The sequence below is a fragment of the Chlamydotis macqueenii genome, chromosome 7 (assembly GCF_036417535.1).
Source record: "Chlamydotis macqueenii isolate bChlMac1 chromosome 7, bChlMac1.mat, whole genome shotgun sequence".
In the NCBI taxonomy this organism is placed as follows: domain Eukaryota; kingdom Metazoa; phylum Chordata; class Aves; order Otidiformes; family Otididae; genus Chlamydotis; species Chlamydotis macqueenii.
Window position 1 is genome coordinate 12451959 of NC_141562.1, and position 15884 is coordinate 12467842.

The 15884-nt window shown below is 38.4% G+C and overlaps 1 protein-coding gene and 1 long non-coding RNA gene across 2 annotated transcripts in view; one reads left to right on the forward strand and one right to left on the reverse strand.

Moving 5' to 3' along the window:
• Nucleotides 1-881: 881 nt before the first annotated feature.
• The window catches only part of CTNNA3 (catenin alpha 3), a 475445-nt gene continuing 460442 nt past the window's right edge, over nt 882-15884 (reverse strand). Inside the window, exons 16-17 of the mRNA XM_086752374.1 lie at nt 13346-13480; nt 882-2601 (exon numbers count right to left, since the gene is read on the reverse strand). Coding sequence (XP_086608500.1) covers nt 2317-2601; nt 13346-13480 — 420 coding nt within the window. The 3' untranslated portion in view covers nt 882-2316. The remainder of the gene's footprint in view (nt 2602-13345; nt 13481-15884) is intronic.
• Nucleotides 3731-7419, forward strand: LOC147600050 (uncharacterized). Its single transcript, XR_015259041.1, has 3 exons — nt 3731-3861; nt 5136-5304; nt 7298-7419. It is a non-coding gene; the product is annotated as an uncharacterized LOC147600050 (long non-coding RNA).

Here is a 15884-nt window from a genome sequence, read left to right on the forward strand (position 1 = left end):
TTAATTAACTTATAATTCTTTTGGCTCTGCTCAGAAACCAGCAGTGGGTTTTGATTTTTCTTGTTCATTTAGAGGGTTGGTTTTTTTTTTGCCTAATAAATTTCTATGTAATAGGAATAGTATTGAAAGTTGAGATGAAACTGGCTATCCATTATGGCCAGGATAAGAGAGTAGTGAGTGGCATTGCAGGAAGGAGCATTAAATTAAGCAGTAAACTGTGCTTCAGTGATACTAATGCTAGAAGAGTCTCACTTGAAACACACTGACAGAGTATACTTAGGGTGCTGGAAGGCTGGCACTCCCTTGAGCAAACCTGGCAGGCTTTTGAACTAGATGTTCATTAGTGTTGGAGACCAATAGGGAGACATATTAAAAGAAAAAAGGCAAAAAACAACCCACACCACCAAAAGACATCTTCTCAGTGGTGTACACACTTTTTATTAATATTGTGATAACAAGACATTAGTTACAGACATTTGATATCAAGGTGACCTATATCAAAGGTGTAACTCAGACATGAGGATTTATTAAGAGTAACATCCCCGCAAGGCAAGGTTATGTCCACTCACATGCTGGCATCTGGACTTGAACCTTGCTGGGGGGAGTAGGCAGTCCAAGGGGGTGGGCCAGAACCTGAAATACTGCATAGAGATTTTGTCTTTAAGAGACTGTAGCCCTAAGAGGACTACAAAGATAGCAAAGACTATACACGTTGATGCAAAAGTGCAGAAGGGAATTTGAGTTGGAAATAAGTAATTTTTCTTCTAAACTTCCTCTTTTGTTTCATTTAACAGATAATAAAGTATTGAAGGTGGAATAGTTATCTGTAAAATTTTTTAAGTCATGATCACTGCAGGTTTCATGGGATTTCTTAACTTAACCAACATCTTAGAAATTACGCTGCTCCACTGCCCTGAGCTTAGAAACAGAGTGGGCCCCAAGAGGAAAAACACAGTTTATGGTTATTTTGCCACCCACATCATGCTAGGTACATGCACTGCTGAGCAAAACGTGATAATAAATAACATGGAGCAGCAGCCTGTATTCTGGAGCCACCAGAAAATGGCAATCAATGAAGATCTGGTATATGAGGAAGCCCTTTCACCTTAGCAAATAATTAAAAAAAAAAAAAAAAAAACATACCAAAGGATCTACCTAAATGCCAAGCCAAAGACGTTGTGAGTAACACGTGGAGTCTGGGAAAACTTAGTGACATGGCAGGGAAGACAAGTGAGAGAATTTTTTAAAAATCAGTCCAAGTAGATTTTGGATTCAAACAGATATAGAAAAAATTTCTTTTACTATCTAAGTCTAGTGGCGGTTACAGACTAATAACGCTGATCTTCATTACACACTTTGAGATGTAGTGCACCCATTTAGCAAGTTGCTTACGAGCACAGTCCTGCATTTAGGAGTCTACTGTCACAAGAAAAGTAATTTTAGTCACCAGAGTTACTCTGCAAAAATCTCATCGTTCCTAACCTTCAAGATATGTGTATTTCACAGACTGATTCAGAATAATCATGTGTTTCATATTTGTTCTTTTGTGCAGTGATTAGAAAAGTTTTTTATTGTTAACACTCTATTTATCTGAACTTTGAAATATAAGAGTCAGCAGTTAGGGCTCACAGAACAGAGCAGGAAGCAGAACACAGATTAGTGTTTTAAAAGGCTTTTAAAGAGCTATTATTACTGCTATGTTGTACTCAATGCTTTTTTATTACATTACTATATCCATGATGTTAAAACACTTGTGTTCCATCAAACATTCTCAAACTTCTATTTCCAGGGCTGAGCCTTGGATGAGGGGAGATCTTTAGCTCTTTCGCTGTAGATAACTAAAGTTAAGAGCCCAGGCTCTCAGCTAGCATCAAGCAGTCCAGCTGATTTGATCACAGTGTAATGATGCTTGTAAAAGATCTGAGCCAATAAGCACAATGTTTCCAAAGCTGTATGTCATAAAATACATGCAGTTTAGTATTGGCCACATTCACTCCAGTGAATGAAGGCCTTTGCCTGGTGAATGCGGTAGACTTTGGGCAGGTTGGCACATTGCATCCTCCTCTCCAACTACAGCATGGTCCTGTGATGTGTCAAAGTGCTCTGCTGAAAACATGTCAGTATGAAAACATGATAGCAAGAGAATGGGTGGGTTTTGCCAGCTGTGGGCTGCTAATTGATCCAGCTGCATTTTTCAAATAATTTAAGCAAGTGTTACCTTACAAATTTAGAGAAAAGCAAAACATACATTATTATTAAATAAGTAGGGGAAAAGATGAAAAATCATCAGAATTTTTTGCCAAAAGTGGCAAAATATTAGACTACTCTGCCTCTAAATTCACTCATGACTTGAACAGGATGGATTCTCTTCTTTGCAGAACCTTTTCTGACAGCTGCATAGATTTCTTCTGGCTTCTCTCTTTTAATTAGGGGCTTCTTCTCTGGAGCCTTCATTCTCCACATCACAACAGGATGTCGTGGGCCAGTAGGACTCTGAATCTTGATAATCTTTGTGGATGCAATATAGGACATCTTCACTGTCTGCACCACAGCATTCATTAAATTTTTGGCAGCTTGAATTAGTGAAGTGACGCTATCCAGCTGCAATAAGAAACAGGAACATTAGCCTAGGAAGCCAGTCTACCTTTAATCACAATATGCTAAGGAATAAGCAACGGTTTAATAGTAAGACTTACATACCAAACCCTAATTTTTTTTTGTTTTCCCTTGGTGTGTTTGATCATTATATTCATGTTTCACTGTTCTGACTTGAAGTGAAATTTGTTCTGGAGAATATAAATGCTTATGTAGATAGTATTTGGGTTTTTTTTAAATGTGAATTTGTGATGCTTATCTGCAGGCTATAATTGCAATTACTGCTGATGGGTAATGAAATTACCTACAACAAGAGCTATGAAAATGTGACCTTTACTTCCTTTGTATCAGCACTAGGCAAATTCTCCAGCTGCTCCTGTCCCATTCCAGGCTCCCACACCTGCTCCTGAGTAATGCTGGGATACTGTGAAGTGGCTGGCTTGGAGCTGCTGAACCTAGTTCTCAGTGGCCAAGATTTTTCAGAGTAATTAAGAACAGGTTAGCACACAGAAATTGCAGTGACTTGTGTGGCCTCTCAAACTGTTTAAGGAATGCCAGCCTAAGAGGTGGAATGCGCAATGAGCTAATCTGTATCATCTCCTAGCATCTTCACCAGCATACTAAGTAGGCGTACAGGTGTTAAAGCAAAGGCATTTTCCATCAATAGTAATGGAAATAGGATATAGTGCACTGAATTCAAACTCAGAATCTGCTAACTGGAACAAAAATGACAGCTTAAAGCAGTGAGTTGGCTCTGCGTGCTGCATCATAGTGTAATACAGGCAAACTCGGGGATTGCACTCCCGTCATGCATTTTTGGCCTGCAGGCTGCACTGTGTCTGTGGGCTGAAAGCAGAGCGTGCTAGGGACACCTCACTGTCCCAGTCACCTCCTCTGCCCCAAGGACTCTGCAGCTGTGCTGGAGGCACACTGACTTACTTACCAGTGTTGCAGTGTGCAAAAAGCAAGTATGATCCTATGATATATGTTGTGTAGAGGTATTTTATTCTGTGTTAACCCCTGACAGTGAATCTTATTCTCAAACTCTAGGCACAAATCTGGTCCGACATGCTCCAGAAAGAGATTTCACGCAGGCTGCATGCAGAACAGAGTTACTGCTCTGATGGGGAGAGCTACGATCTTGGGGGCCATGACTTGACAAAAACCAAGACAAGCACCAACTTGTCCAACACTGGCAGAAGACCTGATGCCAGCACTTGGCCATCAGTATTACTTCAACCCTTGGAAATGAAAAAACACAGACTGGTAAGACTTGGGCTTGTCCTTTAGAATTAAGAGCAAAAATAAACACACAGAAGGGGGGAGGAAGGAGGGTTGGGGTGGAGGGTGGGTATGGGGTGGGGTGGGGTGTGTAGTTCCATGCATGTCTTGTGGTCCTAAAAGCCAAGAGGAAAGGAATGCTTTGTTTGCTACAGCTGTGTCTAATGTTAGGCACTGCATACTCCCTGGGCACTTCAGAAGGTATCACCATACATCCAGTGCACTCAGGAAAAAAAATTACACCATTTTAGGTGAAGTGTTTATGATTTTATTTTTGGTCATATGTATGCATGCACACTTACGTTATCAAAGCACGATGTTCAGGAATACTTGTCACTTGCAGATATGCTAACACTGAGGAAGCCCACTGTGTTTGGGTGTGAATATAGTAGGATTACTTTATAAAACTGGAGTGCTTATATTTCAACTTCTAAACATCATCTTTGTTGAAATAGTTATCTTCTGTAAATACTTGTAAGGTCTCCTAAAAGGCCCATTGATTTTAGTGGGAGAATGATCTTGCGCTTTGCCAGCCAGCCTAACTGCAGTGTCTTTTGTAATATGCAGCTTTGCAAGCTAGTTGTTAGGAAAGGTTCAAGGTCTTCTCCCCTCTGCCATGTCAAGTGAAGTGATCAGGTGAGAGGGAGTGTGTTATTGTCTGTCTGTATGTTGCATGTGTAACAATTTGTAAACATACACAAATGCAAATAATCAGTAATAAAAATTCCGCCAAGGGGCTGGGTTTAGTTGCATTTTTTTAGAAACCCCTCTCATCTGGCAGAAAAACCCTCCAGACAGTATGATCATGTTTACTGCTTCTCTCTAAAGTGCCAAAAAAAAAAAAAAAAAAAAACCAAAAACCCTTACCAGTCTGGTTCCCTCAGCAAGTTAAACTGCTTTGAGGACTGAATGAACACGTGTGTATGTGATGGTCAACTGAAATTGGCTCTATACTCCAGGAACAGGTGTAAAATTTACCAGATGGCCTCTAAAGTTCCTTCCTTGCTGCAGCGTGTGAGCTTTTAGAAAGGATTTCCAGTTTATAACAACAGTCACATAATTGTTGCATGGCAGATGGTGGTATTGTTTTAAGCTAAGATGGTAGGTATATTTGGGGCCTGCGAGTTATAAACTTAACTTTGGGGCCTGCAACTTTAGAGAAGCAGGCTCCCTAGCCAGTCTACTAGGTTTAGCATAGTTTTTGTGATACTATTGCTCTTTCTCTCCACACACTCTTTTAATTATCTGTTGTTTTCTAGAGCAGCTGACACCACTGTGATCGTGAGTCCTTCTTAAGAGCTTTGAATAATCTCCCCCTGCCCCACCATGGTCAATAGTGGTGGCGTCATACACGCTCACTTTTGTAGCACAGCCTGCATAGTAACACTGCTATGAAGCTGCTGTGCACCAGAGAGAGGAAAATAAAAGGTAAGTGGTGTTTCTGCAGTAGAAGGTGTATGGGCTTAAGAGGCAAGTTTTTTTTTTTTCCCCCCTGAAGTTTCTCTGTGACTTCTGTGTCTGTAATCCTTCCTTCCACTTAGCAAAGACTGCCTGGTGCCAGAGTGTTTTATTGTGACTCACTCTAGCTTATACTGTGAAATATGAATAATAAAGTGGAATCCTTGCAGGAGACCATTATGACAGACTTGCCTTTCTTCTCCTGTGGCAAATGAACAGTTATTTATCACCTCATTTTGTCAGCTGTAGCTCCTTTCACAAAAGGGCCGGGGCTGTGGAACTGCTACTTCACCACACCATTGTGATCAAGAAAATTGTGTATTTATTGCTTAATAATATATATATATTTATATAGATTTTAAATATTAAAATTATATATATTTACTATAAACAAGTAGTAAATAGCCTTCATAGTTCTCTAATTTTGATGCAGTTGTAATTACACCCTAATACATGGCATGTTAGCCTCATAGTTTGACATGAGCTCTGTGGAGCAGCAACCTATCAACTTGAGCATTTTAAATGCTAACAATTTGAAGACTGTACCCAACTGGAGTGGCTGAATTCCACTACCCCCTTGCCATGCAAGAGGAACTGAAGCTCTGCCATATTATTTAATATCTACAAAAGATGCCCTGAGGTACAGACAGGCTTGCAGAAACAAGTACTTAAAATATGGAGGAAAAAAAATACAAAAAAGGAGCTGCTGTGTGCCTCCCTGCTGAAATGTAGATGACCTATCTTCCTCTAAGACTGTTTAAATTAGGGGGTTTGCTGCAGTTCCTGTAGTGCTGGGGGCAGGGGAGAAGTGGTAGGTGGTGTATGTCAGGACAGGCAGCAGTCGCTGTTTGTTAACTTTTACTTTGCTCTTGGCATCTCTGCATAGGCAAGGAACTATAAGGAGACTTATTTAATGCTGCCCTTTGGACTAGCCATGTTATTTACCGTATCTTAGCGTCCAGACTCAGGTTTTTGTATGCATCTCTCACTACTCTTTCTTCTGTACAGAAAATGTGGATATTGTGAGATGAGGGAAGGTACTCTTTACTGCATTCAAAATTTTGCAGCTTTTCATAGAATCATAGAATGGTTAGGGTTGGAAGGGACCTTCAAAGGTCATCTAGTCCAACCCCCCCTGCAAGGAGCAGGGACATCCCCAACTAGGGCCTCATCCAGCCTGGCCTTGAACGTCTCCAGGGATGGGGCCTCCACCACCTTTCTGGGCAACCTGTTCCAGTGTTCTATAACTCACATTGTAAAAATTTTTTCCTAATTTCCAATCTAAATTTACTCCCCACTATTTTAAAACCATTACCCCTTGTCCTATTGCAGCAGGCCCTACTGAACAGCCTTTTGGGTTGTTCTTGGACATGTACTACAGATGGTAAGAATCAAGCCCTACCTTTTCCCTTTTTTTCTGGGTCCCTGAAGAGCAACTGTTTCTATACCTTAATGCCAGTAACATTAGAGTCTGGTGTAAATCTGTTGCTGTCATGTAAATCTGACATACTCAAGGATTGTCTTCAATTGGATGCTTTTAGCTCAGATGTTCAGCATGCTCTTTAAGGTCTTATAGCTAGGAAAACTCATGAAATTACACTTGGCATAAATGAAAGATAGCTTGATAAAATATTCATGAGCATTTACATTCATTTCATTTAGAGAGATGTAGCTGCAAACTCTTCAATGTGTAGCAAGTGGTACATAAAGATTCACTAGCAAAATAAACCAACCCAGCCCAAACTAAAGGCTGTTTTGTTTTTGCATGACTTCCACTTTTGCTCTTTTGGCACTTCCCATGGAGACACAACATGCCAGCCTCCACCTTTCACAGGTCTGACTTGTGTCAGTCAAGACAGCAGTAATTCAGGCAAGGATGCAGGAAAAACATCGCTTGCCCTGTCTTTCCTCATGTAAATATGTCATCTGTCCTGTGAGCATTAGTACTTTGTTTCCATTGCAGAAGGAACCCAGAATGATTTTGTAACCACTGTGACTTCATACTGTGGTGAAACAGAAGATCCAGACTTGAAGATACCAAATTGCTCAAACCCTGCCACCAACAGACTGGCTGCACTCATGCTGAAATCAACTCCCTCTTTTCTCCAGCACTTCTTACATCTCTCTTCAGTAATCAGTCCTGCATGCAAGGAAGCAAACTCTCCCTTGACTAACAAAGGTGAAGAAAAGGGAACTCCAGGGGGATGGGGGGAAAGAATTTTGAAACTTTATTTTCAGTTTGTATACATGCATTATATTTTTCACTCTTTTTTTTGGTAAAATAATTTCATGTCTTGACAGTAGTAGCAGTCCATTCCTGTAATAAGTTTAAAAATATAACAACTACTATGGTCAGTTATTTTTAGTTAATATTCAGCACGCTTAAGAGAATCAGAATTTCAAGAAACTCTTGAAAAATATCAAGTATTTTCTGTTCAGTGTACTAAGAAATTCTTGCCTTGTCAGGTGTCAGTAGGAGTTGTTTCTGTAGCAGTCAAACAAATAGAGAATTTCCTTATTCTCAAAGCATGTAAATAAGTCAGTCTCCCACTCACAGCCTTTGTGTAGCTTTGCAGATGCTGTCTCTTTGATGTAAAGAAGCAGCAGACAGTTGCCTTCTGTAACAAAGCTATAAGAGACTAGGCAAAAGAATACTCACAAACCATTTCTTGCTATGTAATGTGCAAGCCAGCTAGAACCCCAGCTGTGATACTCTGGACTGGCCTGCTATGAGCATTAATTTTTTTAGCAGATAACTGAAGTTTTACTAGTTGAGCAGAGATTTATCAATTGGCTGTTTACAATCTCCCATGTCTTATTACAACTCAACTAGACTGACTTACTTTCATATTTCATGCAGGTGAAAACTAAGAATTGAGTATCAAATACAAAGTTCTTTAATCAATGTTTGAAGTCTGAACTTACTTAAAATTCTTTTGGAAACAAGGACAGTTATTAAAAATGTATCTTAATTGAACCACTAGGTTTAAATACATTCCTGCAAGCAAATTTTCTTTGTTACATGGAGAGACTAAGACTGAATTTTTATTTTTTTGACAACTACTTCAGAAAAGAACATGAATTCTACATTTCTATGAAGAGCAGTGCTGCATTTAAGGTAAGGAGTACTCACTACATTGTGCTTTGCATTTTCTTCCCACTGTGTGAAACAATTTGCTGCTGTGAATTATTTTATAGTTCTAAGGTTGCTATGTAAAAGAAAGTTATTTAATCCCTTAGAAGTAGCAGACCAACCCAAATGGGTGAAGTACTGAGACTGAAATCTGACTGTTGAAGACACTGGCATCCTCCTTGGCCTGGGCCAGGACTGTAACACTAGTTGCCTGCCTTGTTTTCTGAGGTGAGGATGTTTACATTTGCACAGGTTTTGTTTTTTTTTTCTCCACCCAGAATGGTGATAATTTCATTTTAATGAAAACTGAGATCATAGTGAAACAGTGACACCAGAAGACAGAAGTTCAAGAAAGCTCAGGAAAAAGTTCAAGAGTTGGAAGCACATCATTAACTACCATGTTTCTTCATATAGCTGCTAGATAATGCATAGAGCCTATTGTGGATTCAATCCTAGTACAGGTTATGTATAAAACGTATAAAATAAGCTAAAGGGAGACTTGGCATTGTTATTACTTTACTGGAAACTGTTCCCTCTGCCTTTTGTCCACCTCCGCTTTGCCATGCTCCTCTCCCTTGGGGATATCAGAAAGATTTCATTCCCATTTGTGGAACTGGCCTTTGGAAATCTGCGTCACCATTTGGGTGGGAAATCTGGGGGTGTTTATTTTCAATGAGCTGAGTTTTCCTAGAATGTGGCTATTCCATTGGTTATCTATGTCTGTCTGTCTAGTATTACATTATACACTTCCAGGATATTTGGGGTTTGTTCTGCGTTTTACCCATTTTTCATGTGGGGAAATTGAATCTAATGAACTAAATAACTAACCATTACCAGAATCTGCTTCAGGCTATGCAGGATTCAAAGAACTGAAATTGAGTCCTATAATTAGACCAGGCCCCGTGTCCAAGGTAAATGATAAACAACTTACGTAAGTACTGTAAAATTGTTTCCTTGACACACCATAATGGAACATACGCTTAGACAGGCGGTTAGCTCAGTCCCTCCCAAGTACTGCTGCTTTTGCTTGCAGAAGGTTTTAAAGAAGAAAAATGTTTATTAAAGTACAGGTCTTTGAGAGAAAGAGAATAATGGTTTAATATAAATCCTTCCCTTGCTGTTTTCATTGGTTGCTTTAGTTTGTGAAGAAACGGTGTGTTTGTTGCAATAGTGTTTTATATGCACTGAGTCTAAGAACTATAAAATACATCCTGATTTTGCTAATTAGCAAAGTAATTATTATTAGGAAAAGTTAACTGTCTTCTAGTGCACATTACCAGTAATACTACTTGCTGCTTTAAATTAGTTTTTCTCAGTAAACGCAGTTTAGAAAGCAATAGCAACCGAGCTGTCTCTGAGTAATTAACAGGAAAAAACATATCCTTTGCTTTGCTTCCAGCAGCCAGGAGTTTTCTATACATGCACCTATCAGCATACACTAGGCAAAAGCAGTGAAAGATGTACTGTTATTAAATATTAAAAAAAAACCAAAACATGAAAACCCCACACACAGAAACAATTCTGTCAACAAAACAAACAAAAACACACCACAAAAAACCTCTTAGGGGGTTAACATCAACTTTCAGAAATTTTTTTTCCTGGGGTATGGTTATCCAAGGACTGGAACTCTGTCAGGCAAAGGCCTGATGGCAGCCACAGATACCTTGGATTTTTCTCCGTGCTAGCCTACAGCTTTGACTCCACGTGTTTGTACCTGTGGTGTAGCCTTCAAAGCTGAAACATGTTCATATAACAGCCTGCAGGCAACTTTTTATTTAACTGGCATGGGAACTCAGTGGCCGCTCAGTAAGTAAAAAAAGGCATTCAAATCCAGCCTTGAAGCATGAAGTTAGAAGCGTTACAGCACCTACATTTGACACGAAAGTGGACTTATGTCACTGTTTAAGTAAGTCTGCTTCTTCAGATACCAACAGGAAGAGTCAAAAACAAATAAAGAGTGAAACAGCCTTTGGTTCACAGGTGAAGCTGGCTAACCTGAGATATTTTTCTATGCCATTTATCAAATTCTGTAATAAAGTAACTCAGAGAACTCTCTTCCAGATTTGTTTCCTTCTTGAGGCCAAAAAAAAATTAGTCTCCCTTGCTAAATACAATATAAAATGAAATACATATAAGTAGCGCAAACTAGAATTGGCTGGCAGAAGTCAGAGTGCACAATGTTCACACATAAGATATATTCATTTTTCTGCCCTGGGATATAATTCTCTTTCTTTATATAAAGCCACTGTTGGGGAAAAAAAACAAGTTCTCAACATGCAAGCCTATTATTATACAGCACTTGTAAGTGAATTATCAGATTAACTACATAAATGGAATTACTGACAGCAACTACTGTCAATCATCTGCATAATGCAAATATTACTCCATTATTTTGTGCCTGAAGCAGCACAAATTATTTCTAATTAATATAAGGAATTGTCTGTTTCCTGTTTAATCAGACCTAGTGAAGACTTACTTATGAATCCTCACCATTTTTACTGGTGCAGCTTACAAACTGCTATGCTAGCTCCATTATTTAAAAATCTAAGTATTTTATGGGAGCAGGAAAGACTGAATACTGATACAAGGAATTTTTAATGAATAAAAAAAAACCCCAAACCTGCAGTGAATTAATACGGCTAATGATTCACACATCTCTCCCTGTCTTTTTTTCTGTACATGATCCTTTCATAACCAACAAATCTGAGGCTGAGCATGAGAGACTCCATGAGAGAACCTCTGTGCTTTCTTGTGCAGAACTTTTTGTTACTTTTTCCAATGCCAGCTAACCTACATGATCAAATTGTAAAGGCTCCATAGGGCTGTTCAAAGCCAGAATTATCTCCAGCTTTTAAAATATAAGCAAGTAATTCAGTCACCCCCCCATTTTGTATCAATAGTGAATTTCTCTCCCTCTGTGTTTACCTGTCTTTCCATAAAACGTTGTCTTTGAAATTCTATTATTCTCCTAAAATAGAAGCAAGTCAAACACAAACAGTCCATTTACCTGTAGATTAGGACAAACCTTACAGAAAAGGCATCACAGTTTGGCTGGATTTTCATATAACCAGTTGCAATTGAGAACAGACAATTAACCATGAAGGCCCTCCCCTTGCCAGTAAGAACACATTTAAACCAGTGACACTTTTTTTTAATTTTTATAAATCTTTTTTATAACCACTGATACCAACCAGGTATGTATCCACTGACTTTAAAAGGCTGTAGTTAAGAGCACCAGTCTCTTTGTCTCTTTTCAGGCCTAAAACTCTATCACCCATGTTTAAAAAAAAAAAAACAAAAACAAAAACAAAAAAACAGAAGCAGAAGAAAACAGAAAAGACAAGAGACAGCCCAATTCTTGCTGGCTCCAAAGGGGTGGCTGGCAGCCTGTCAGCACGGACTGCACACTCAGTATCTGCACACCTGCACTGGGCTTTGGGGGAGGTTGATGGCAGATTCAAGGCTCACTGTAGCTATCTATCTATCTTTCTTTCTCATGATCAAGGGGAGCATGTTAGAAGCACAGAGGTTGGAATAAAAAGCACCAGTACTCAAAGATGATGTGAACAGTTTATGTTCAGGTGAGTGGGAGAACGAAGTACCAAAACAAGGCCTCTAAGCGCAAAGGGAGATGTGGATTTCTGCTGTGTGGGACCATTGGAGGTAGGTTACAGACAACATGGGGAAGCTGAGAGAGAGCACTGACAGCAGAGGACACTAAACAATGAAATCTGTCTTTATTAACCCACAGTGCTCATGGAACTACTTGTAAAAAGGAAGAAGAAATGGATAATGAAGGTAAACCTGATTAATTTACAACCCAAGTGAAAAACAAGTACTTGCTTCAGAAAGTATACATTCAATTCAGAATTACTTACCTGTAGGTTTCAGTGGTTTAAATATGGTCTCTGAATTCTCGTTTGAATAGTCAACAAAAATATCGTACAAAAATCAATGTTTCAAATCTCACATCAGCAATAGAGTGTTCCTTTCTGAACAGTATTTTATATGGTTTATAAACCATATAAATTGTACTGATATTTTTACTGAGATATATATTCCAGGTTACGTGAATGTGAAGTTATCATAAAGAGGAAAGTATTTAAATGGTAAGAATGTGGGCTGGGAAGCTTTTGCTACCTGTTTTTTTTTTTTTTTTTTTTCTATCATTTAGCAGATTTTCTCTTGAAGTCATAATCCCACATTCTGGGATAACCGGTAATAACATCAATGATCAGACAGTGTGAAAGTGAAGGCATTATTTGATTGCCTGTGATCAGATTTGTGCTGAGAACAAGTGCATAAAAGTTCGACAAAATCACAAACAGTATCTTTTCCATGGCTAATGACACTTAGCTGTAATTGAGCTAATGACTCTTATTTAAAAAAAAAAAAAAAAATCAAGAAATTTACTCAAGAATCAAGCCACCTTGCTCTTAATTTTTTTTTTTTTTCTGTGAGGATATAGAATGTCCTTCATCTTTTTCTTCTGAACTGGAAGTAGGATTCTGGAGATTTCTTCTTGTGTATAGACACACATATGTGCATAATCCATGTAAGTAAGTAAGCTACTATCTTAAAATGCGTTACAGTACTTTAAACCAAAGTACTCTAGAGTAACAGTAGAAAATAATATCTTTTGAGACTTTAAAAGGAAAAAAAAAAAAACAAAACCCACAAATGAAGGCTGTTCTTCTTAAGCCACCAGTTTTATGCTTCGCTGTCTTAGATTCTCAGTGTTAAGTGAGTGTAAAAAACAGTGGGGACCAAAAAAAGATTCAGGGCTACACTGGAACATCTCACAAGCACAGGAAAGCACAACTCAAATTTAAGATTTATCCTGATTAACAAAGTAATTTATATCATTCTTCTACTTACAGCAGACATGATGAGCTCTCCACCTAGGTTCTGGATTTCTGCTTTAACTTGACTGCAGATTTTGAGCTGGTGGGAGTACAGCTTGATCTGTTCCAGGTAAGCCAACAAATCCTGTTTGCATGATTGGTCTGGACACTGAAGATTAAGAAAAGAACAAGTAAGAAAGCATTTCAGCAACTTGTGTTAGATATCATAGATATCAGGTTAATACTTCACTGAGGAGTATTCAAATTGTATGCAAGTGCAGCCAGCTTTTCACTCCAGCTTTTCACTGCAGCTGCATCGGGTTGCGTAGTTCATTCCTCTTGTGAAGCTTTTTAACAAAATAATCAGAGAAGCTCAGAAGAATCCTCAACTTCCCCATACACACTTTTTATTTAATGCTGCTGGGCTTGCCGTAGCAATATTTCTAAACAAATTCTTTTATATATAGAATAATTACTTTTCCTTCAGTTCCAAAGAGGTTAAGATTTCTTTTTAAGAAGATACCTCCATTAGCAGTAACACTTGTGTGGACAAATGTAAACATAACTGCAGAGCAATGTTAACATTTATATGAAATTATGCTTTATCTTAGGAAACAATCTATAGTTTTTTGTGTTCCATCCAGAGTTTATTCAACTTGATCCGCAGATTCTCTGTATCAGTAGGAACAGGAAAATAAGAATGTCTTGCTCACTGCTTTAAATACTTTTAACAACACAGTATTTTTAATAAAAATAGATCTTTCTGCCCTCACTTATGTGAACTCCCAAAATACCTGGAGTTCTTGGAGGGGAAATATTGCTCTGTACCAGGCTCAACACCTAAGGCATGGTATGCATTTGTTCTAGAACTGCTTTTCATTGCTCTGGCAGAATACAGGGATCTTAAGGTGAATGGTGAGTCCCTATTGTGCTACCACAGCTCTAAAAAGTGAGTGTGATAAATAAGAAATACACCCCTACAGTTTTTCAGACTTGTTCTTAGCTTGTGTGCTCTACTTACATTATAAATATGGCTCCTTTCTTCTGATAGGAAATCACATTCAGCTTTGTATATTAAAAAAGAAAATATAAGTTCCCACCAACTATGTTCTTGTACAGTTATTAAACCTTTGGTCTTTGGAATTGCTGTCAATGATTTAAATCCAAAACCTGCTGGAAGTCAGAAGAAGTACCAGTTCTACTTAATGCATGAAATCCTTTCCTAAACTACTGGCTTTGCTGAAGAAACTTGATACTTGTTTAAAATGGGAGTGTGATGATTCTACTCTTCATGACTATCAATAGAAATGTTTGGTTAAGCAAACGAGTGCATGTTATAAACCTAGGCAGATATAACAAGGAATAACAATGAAATTAAAATGAACAGTTTTAAATTAATTACTAATTATGAATTAAATATGAATCCTTACCTCACATTCTCCTAGATCAATTACTAAAATGTTTTCTGTACTTTGGCATAGTTTAGAAGAGTTTCTTGACATCCTCTCATGTATACAGTTTTCAAAGTGTTAGTGTATTACAAAAAAAAACTATACTAAAATATATCTTTGTTTCTTCCTTACTCAGCTCCCCAAGTCGAGTCTGTTTTGCCCGTAACGGTAACTCTAAGGATCTCTCCCTGTCCTTATCTCAAACCTCAAGCCCTTTTTCTTATATCATCTCCCCCGTTCTCTCGGAGGGTGGGGGGAGCGAGAGAGAGACTGCGCAGTCTGGTCCCCATCGGGGCTGAACTACGACACTGCCTTAAGATGTGCACAAATCAGTACTTGAACACATGGTATCTCAGTGACTGTTTAGAAAAATGGAATACTCATTGTTTAATTTTAATTAATAAAAATCTTACTTCCAGTCAAATGCAACTGTAATCCCTTTAAGCATCAGAACCAATTATAAGAAGACAAGGTGTACTTCCTGGAACGAGATACTTGGTCTTCCACTTTTTCTTTTCTTTTTCTTAAACACACAGTGATTTCCTCCCCCACACCACTGGAAAACCTTGAGAGATGGGCAGATAGGGTGCCAATACAGCATCTCATCCACTCCAGATAGTGACAATGTCAATTACAGACGTTCAGAGACAAGAATTTGTTAACCTTATTACATAGTACTTCTTTTATAGAATAATATTGGCAGGCCAGTCGCATTTACTATCTTCCTCATGTGCCATTAGAGAAGAAATGTGACCATTTTAGGAATGCTAAAGATGATACGCATCAAAGACCAGGAAATTGCCACTCGAGAACAAGACCTGGAGGTTAAAATAGTTCTATTTCAGTGTTAAGTAGTACTCAAAAAAAGCAAATGCTAGGCTTTGTTAGGAAAAGACTTCTGAAATATTATTATGCAACTGTACAACTCTGCAGTATACTCACAGCTTTACTACCCCATGTAGGTATGATGCATCTTTCCTCTCTCTTGCCCATTACAAGGCATATAAGAAAATAGGAAAAGGACAACAAAGGTTTTCATGAAGACAGATACTTTCCCTCAATACAAAACCAAGAGGTCATGAAAGATAACTAGCATGAGATCAAAACAACAGGAGATGGTTC